This window comes from Haliotis asinina, chromosome 5 (genome assembly GCF_037392515.1).
Source record: "Haliotis asinina isolate JCU_RB_2024 chromosome 5, JCU_Hal_asi_v2, whole genome shotgun sequence".
Lineage (NCBI taxonomy): Eukaryota > Metazoa > Mollusca > Gastropoda > Lepetellida > Haliotidae > Haliotis > Haliotis asinina.
In genome coordinates, this window is record NC_090284.1 from 35234587 (window position 1) to 35242614 (window position 8028).

An 8028-nucleotide genomic window follows, 5' to 3' on the forward strand; every position below is an offset into this window, starting at 1 on the left:
ACTGGTGACAATTCTATTGTAGAGTTCCTACTGTTTTATCATGACGATAGGATATAGTTACCGTTTGGACATCTACTACGAGACGAGACATTAACTGTGTCGAGGCACTGACTATAAATTACCTACTTTTTAATATGCATGCGCAAGTTTTAAACATCCTTTTCACACAAAGTTCAAAGAAGAGGAATTTAAATAAGAGAGTTTAAGTTTACACTGAGAGCATGATGATGTTTTGGACGAACGCCCTGAATCATGGAAGGTGGGTAAGTCTATGGTAATGTGGCGTCACGATGTTTTATCTTTGTCTGCTCAATCTGACCCACCTCCCTATGGGCCACATTCATGTGGGCCACCTGCATGTTTGCCATTTCCACTTGGGCCAGCTTCATGTGAACCACCTCCGTGTGGGTCAACTTACATATGCGCCACCACTAACATATAGGTCACCTCCATATGCTCCGCCACCATGTTGGCCAAGTCAACGTGGGTCACCTCCATGTGCGCCACCTCTATGTGAGCCACCTACATGTGTGCCACCTGCACGTGGGCCACCTACATGTGTGCCACCTGCACGTGAGCCACCTACATGTGTGCCACCTGCACGTGGGCCACCTACATGTGTGCCACCTGCACGTGGGTCGCCTACATGTGTGCCACCTGCACGTGGGTCGCCTACATGTGTGCCACCTGCACGTGGGTCGCCTACATGTGTGCCACCTGCACGTGGGTCGCCTACATGTGTGTCACCTATATATGGGCCACCTCCTTGTGTGCTACTTCCACGTGGGCCGACATCATGTGAGTCACCAACATGTTAGCCAACTCCATGTGGGCCACCTCTATATGGGCCACCTCCATCTTTGCCACATCCACGTGGGCCACATCCATGTGCACAGCCGTGTTGGCCACATCCATGTGGGCCACCTCCATGTGGACCACCTCCATGTGGGCCACCTCCATATGCTTTATTAGCAGTTTGCAATAGGTTGCAAGTATATGCTGTAGGTGAAATAGTCATCGTTACATTCATGAACTACAGGAGTTGTACTAGACAACTCTTGTAAGAAGAAAACCATCTCTTAACAACACAGTTGTTTCAAACTAAACCTGTCTTGGACGCACACAAATAACGATCAACCTAGCCTTTGTTCAACGTACTGTTTTATCGATTGCTCTGTAATCACGTGTTTCGATCCTTAAACCTAGCGCTTACAAAAGTACAGGGACACTAAGGAAGGTCTGGAACTGAAAATGCCAATGACTTAAACTCCCTGTTTTCACCGTCCGTAAGCTGGTAGCTGGGGAGCATACACAAGAACGACAAAAAGGGAGGCTGGGGATTCAATAACAGTATAAATATAGACAGCCTAGAACACTAGAACAATAAACATCAGTGTAAATGGTTGTCATAACAGTCTGGTTTTTGCATATTCTTATGTTTGAAATTAAATATATATATGACACTATTTGCTGAATTGATTATTGATTATGAAATGACGTTGTCCCTAGTAAGGCCGCATGTGTCTTACCCGTCAGTTCTAAGTTGTACATGTATGGTGCTATCTGCGCACATGACGTGCACTGCAATGGAACAAACTCAGCACTGATTGACCGATGCTTGTGCAAGCGTCAATGTCACTGCGTGCTCTCGTTGTTTCCATAGAGGACAGAAAACATTACGTATTAGTAGTCATGTTCAGATGAGGAATACAGCACATTGGTGTAATTATTTGCCTGACTCTTTGAATCTACAATTGCATGGAATATGTAAACTGCCTTTAACAAGCACATATTGTACCGTAAATGACAAGATTTTTAGGCCCACCTGTATGAACACGGGAGAAAGTAATTATTGTGTCTTACACTGTTCACGTGTGGCACCATCTTTACACCATGTTTACACCATGTCAACATCAACCAGCCAGTAGTATCGTGGGCACCTTTGTTCCTGATTGATGATGATATTACCGCACCTGTTGTCAGCCAGATGTTGGCTTCACGGCCTGTTGTCAGCCAGATGTTGGCTTCACGGCCTGTTGTCAGCCAGATGTTGGCTTCACGACCTGTTGTCAGCCAGATGTTGGCTTCACGGCCTGTTGTCAGCCAGATGTTGGCTTCACGGCCTGTTGTCAGCCAGATGTTGGCTTCACGGCCAACTCCCAATCTTGCCTTCTCTGTACTGATTTATTTTCACTGCGGACGCTTTCTGCTGCATTAGAGATACGTGTTTACATCCGTGTTTGTTATCCGCCAATCGAGTAATTTCTTTTAGTCTGATTTCAGCAAATACTTTAAGACTATTTTTGTTACGATATTCCTGAATAGCCCAAGTGTTACTCATTCCAATTTTGTCTGTTTATAGCTAGATATGTCACTCGTTGTATCTTTATCAAGTAATTCGTAAACTAGGAGAGAAACTTCAGAAGCCTTTCCCGAAATGAGTTTTCCCCAAAAGAGTAACATTCGTACAATAATTTTCAGTTTCCAGTGGATGTCTCCCTAGATGCCATAAACCTTCAATGAAGGGGTCATTTTTTCCTGATAGGGATTCTTTTAGACATTTCATATTTTCGACCCAAACCTTAATACCCAAACCACATAATTCACGCCCATTAAGATAACCAGGGGCAACCAAACAATCGAAAAATCAAATCAATCACAAGACAAATGAAGTGTTTCAACGTTGTTTAAAACAAAATACATAGTTTTGATGGCCTTCCCAGTCAGATCCGTTTTTACTATTTACATAGTACCTTATTAGTAGTAAGGAAGCTGAGATCCTCAACGCGATAACAACTTCTTATTTGAAGGAAAACCAAGTTTTACGGATTATAGGAGAAAGTGTTTCGAAAACTGACGTTGTGTGGCGCAAAGTATTGACAATTTTACCTCGCATCGAACCTAAGCAAAGGCACCATCGATAAATTATCTCAATTCACTTGTGAGTCAATTACTTATTTATGAAATGTATGAATACTTATTGGTTTTACATAGAATTTCTAAGTTTACAATCCACAAAGCAACTGTTTCCATGTGATTGCTCCCAAACATACAGAAGATCTTAAATGAGACTTTCAGGATGTGTTTTGGTGTCATGGCAACACCGAATATAGTGGTCTCAATGAGGACTGCGCGTCAGAGCTTTGTGGTATAGATTGCCTTCAGTCCGTCGTATTGACTGAAATAAACTAGACAAATGGTGTTTACTTTGTTGAACCCTGGATTTGTTCCCATCTGCATGTAATTCAAAGAAAGAAACAAATATGCGTGGGACTCGGTCGGGTTGAAAAGAATCATCCCGTTTGGTGGTGTTTCATGACATTAGCAAAACACCCCTGTCAGTCCCAAATAAATGCGAAATATTTGCTTATGGTTTTCGAGACAAATGAATATCTAACATGCAGTGACCTTGCACTCACCTCCACAGAATATTATACCACAATCACTTACGCTACTGAACTAAATGAAACCTGTCACCTCTCCACCGGGACTAAGGTCCCATTCAACATTATTTTACAGTCGTTTGTAAATAGGAAGGAGTACCGTTATGTGCATGACCTAGTTGAATTCATAAGTTTCATGTAAAAGCAGAATCTATTAAGTATATAGAGTGAAAATAACGTAAATAAAAAGCTTGAGTTCCACAAATAATACTGAATTAGAACACCTAACATAATTCTGCCGAACCTTCAAAGATCTACTCGAGCAGAAAATTACAAGTTCCATTAAGTTCCAGATTTCACTACTTATAACATCTGGTCTTAATCTGTTCATTGTATCTTGTCTGACTGGAGTTTGATTTTTATATAATGTAGCCCATTTGAGATCCCTACAAAAATGCAACATAAATATGCAACGTCAATACTTCAGGAAATAAACGCATCAATGATTAATTACATGCACTATATCGTTATTATCTTCACGACAGTTCATTTAAGTCGTGTAGAGGTTATTTTTTGGGCGAAACTACGGGAATCTGCAAGGATGTTTGACAAATAGGTGGCAAGAATATTTCCGAAGAAATCAAACACACCTTGACAATCATGAAGTACCTGACCTCAAACAGCTCATTCAAGGGTTGATATGCCAGATTTGGCAGTGCAACTCAGGTTCGGTTGTAGCAGAGGCATGTTTTCTCTTGTAACCAAAATACCTTACTGTGCACATTTATTCATTAAGTAAGAAACCGTATAGATAACGCGATGTTTACAACTTGCTGGACGTGTATGTTGTCAGTTGCCACACGTCATGGCGGTTGCCCAAGTGTTGCATGTGTTTCTGAATGTGTCCAAGCAAATCGTAGATCGACGCCGATCTTAACGCCCATTGGTACCGCTCGCAACAAGAATTGTGCACGAGTACGTGCCCAGATGTGTGAAATAGTCTTCCTAGGAATCATGTGCGACCACACGTCTACATGTCAGCTTTCAATGTAGGTCACTGAATCACTGACGTCAGTGGTGTAGGGAACGGAAGCACAGAGACAATGTGCATTTAGGCAAATGTTACTTTGTCTGATGAATCAAGTATGGCCCTATGACTTCCACGAAAGTGATTTACGTGCAGTCTGTTCGTGTTGGAAAAATAATAACGAGCCGAACTGCACTTCATATAGTTAATTGCGAAGCTAAAGATGAAAATAATGTGGACAATATCTCGGCCCGAGTTCCGGTGCTGTTTACACGGCATGTTGAGCAACGTTTCCCTTTAAGATGTTATTGTACATACACATCGTGCCTTGATTTTGACCCACTTCATCTTACAGCCAAACATGTACGTCAGCTTCAAAATCCGCCCGCTACTATCAATATGGCAGATGTTGTTGTCCAGGTGTCATTGGTTGATTCATCACAAGCGTTTCCCCTTCTCTGATCAGAGGTTTTTTTTGTATATCCCAGATTAGCGACACTGACTGTCAAATGCTAATGCCGAATTTAATCCCTGACCTCAGAAAGGACCAAGTGTTCCACAATTTTAACACACCAACCATTAGATCACATTAGAACGTATCGCCAGTAGATATAACTGTTATTTCCATCTGCCAATACCCGATGGTGCTGAAGATGTGCCTTGATGGTTCCCAATGCCTTACATATTTCACATGGTATATAACAAGTAAGGTTTCACCGCACGCCTTGTCAAATACATTGATCGTTGAGAACAATGGGTGGATTTGCTTGAGGCAATAAAATCTATCAATACCTAACGTTTTGATATCCTTATCACGTATAGACACAATGCACATTCACTTTACCGGATGAGCGTACACTCAATGTCACCATGAAGTAATTGAACCATTGTTTGCTTAATATTCGATAGCAACCCATCTAGCTTCATATTGACATCAAGCTTTGTATACAGTGGTTGTATAATTGAGTTGTTAGACGAAGATCGATATCATTTCTATCACTGTTTACGAAAGTTACTGGAAATTACTCCAAGGTAAGTTTGGTTTTAGTTGGTAAAGCAGCAGCCATGCTTGTCTTTCAGCGGTGTCCAGATTTTTATGGGTAACAAAAAGGCAGCTGTACATAGAGTTGGGATTTCGGACGTGTTCATCCTGCTGTAGTCAGTTTTGCGATGCATAGATAAACACAGCTGTAGCTAGCTATACGATGTATAGATAAACACAGCTGTAGGTAGCGATACGATATATAGATAAACACAGCTGTAGGTAGCAATACGTTACACGGTATAGATAAACGCAGATGTAGGCACCGATACAATGTATAGATAAACACAGATGTAGGTAGCGATAGGATGTATACGTAAACAGGGCTGTAGGTAGCTATACGATGTATAAACACAGATGTAGGTGGCTAAACGATGTATAGATAAACACAGATGTAGGTAGCTATACGATGTATATACACAGATGTAAGTAGCTATACGATGTATAAACATATGTGTAGGTAGCGATACGATGTGTAGATAAACACAGGTAAAGATTGCCATACGATGTACATAATATATAAACACAAGTGTAGTCAGTGTTTCTGGAGGAACACAACTGGAAATAGCGACACGATGCATTTATATATCTTGATGTGTCGGTGCGAATTGTTCATATTTCTAGACATGACGGCGTGTTTTCTTTACGTATCTAGGTGGGACGGTGTACCATGTTTACATATAAAATATGGCGGTGTGTTTTGTTGAAATATCTGTGAGATAGCGTTTTGGGTTAACGACCATAGACCATGGGTCAGTGAGTCAGTTGGATTTTACGCCGCGTTTGCCAATATTCCAGCAATATCATTGCCAATATTCCAGCAATATCACGGCGGGGGTCACCAAAAAATGGGCTGTACACATATACTCAATATACTTCGATCTATGAGGTCAAGCCATAGTCTGATGTACATACAAAGCAGGTTTTCCTAAAGTTATATGACGAGAGAATACAATCGTTTACATCATGTCAAGTTCTGTTGTGAAAGGACTAATCTTGAATTACTCAAACAGTTCTCGCTAAACAATAATATTGATAATAAGGAAACTAATAATAATCATTAGTAATAACAAAATACTGTTGTTGCAGTATAAGAACTACTACTCATGCCGCTACCGCTGCCGCGGTATTATATATAATATTATATAATATTATTATTATTATATTACAGATTACAATTGAAATGCAGCAGAGAGGGTTTGGGTGATCCTGGCACAGTCAGGCTGGTAAAGCTCATCACCAGCTCAGGGCCCTCGCCCCTTCTACACGCAGCCCAGACAGCGAATGGGACTTCTTCTTCGAACCCACCTTACTACTACTACTACTACTACTACTACTACTACTACTACTACTACTACTACTACTACTACTACTACTACTACTACTACTACTACTACTACTACTACTACTACTACTACTACTACTACTACTACTACTACTACTACTACTACTACTACTGCTACTACTGCTACTACTACTACTACCAAGTGCAACAAATAGGCCACTTACATGCCAGGGAGATACATGTTAGTCCAACTGAAACAAAGAAACACATTTATTGAAACATTGAATGAACTGTAAGTCTTCAGGGATAGTCAGTTTTATGTAAATCATGTAAATGCAAAAAATATAAACACACGCATGTTCCAAATATTTACATGAAGGAATTTATGACAATGCTGTGTACATTTAAACTTCATCAAATCGTCATGAAACAATAACGATATACTGTAATAAACGATTCGGATGATTGTTGGGTTAGGTGCGACAGCCAGCAAGAAATGTTGTAGTCGTTCTTTAAGGTCAAGAACTTACCCAGCCACCACAGAGCGAGTCGCGTCATTGCTGTTCCAAGATCCACGCCTTGTTTCTGTGATGACTAAATGACAAGTGCCGCATATACAGTGGTAGACTGTCGGATGGTAAAATCTCACACATGCGCAAAGCGCCTATGACGTTTCCAATCACGTGGTGTAATTTAATCTGTAGTACACATATGATGACAATGTCCTCAAACTCCGCTTTACTGATGCTGGTTCTGGTACTTGCATACAAAACTCATTTGATTTGTTCCTTCCCTGTCGGTCGATTCTGTTTAGCCAGGCATGGAGTCTACTGGGATGAACATAGATATTTTGTTAGGGTTATTAGACAATAGTGAGTGTGTGGTGATTTGCGATCGAACGTGCATGCATCTTTGAGTGGTATGCATGGTACATTTATTTAAGACGTTTTGTCATCATATTTAAGCGTTAGAGTCTATAGTCTCCTTCTTCCAACTCCCGGACCAGCTCCTACATTACCCGTGTTATGTCCTTTGACTTGTGCGGCCCCTTATGTTGATTGGTTGTTTTAAAACACTAAAATCTGCTTGTATCAGATCTAAAGCAGCAATATAGACTTCTAGAGAGCGTGGCCTCTTCTTCACTCTAGTGCCAAGCGGGGCAAAGAATGAACCTAACATTGGTAACTAATATTCTAATGATACCTACACATCCCACACATGTGTTTATATTGTAAAGCTTGTTTGAATGTTTTTTGTTTTTTCTGGGTTTTTTTGTCTGTTGCAATGTATA

At 40.8% G+C, this 8028-nt stretch overlaps 1 protein-coding gene across 1 annotated transcript in view; it reads right to left on the minus strand.

Moving 5' to 3' along the window:
* Positions 1-7388, minus strand: part of LOC137284656 (uncharacterized) — a 42927-nt gene extending 35539 nt beyond the window's left edge. Inside the window, exons 1-2 of the mRNA XM_067816554.1 lie at positions 7268-7388; positions 6962-6988 (exon numbers count right to left, since the gene is read on the minus strand). Coding sequence (XP_067672655.1) covers positions 6962-6988; positions 7268-7295 — 55 coding nt within the window. The 5' untranslated portion in view covers positions 7296-7388. The remainder of the gene's footprint in view (positions 1-6961; positions 6989-7267) is intronic.
* Between the last annotated feature and the right edge of the window lie 640 nt (positions 7389-8028).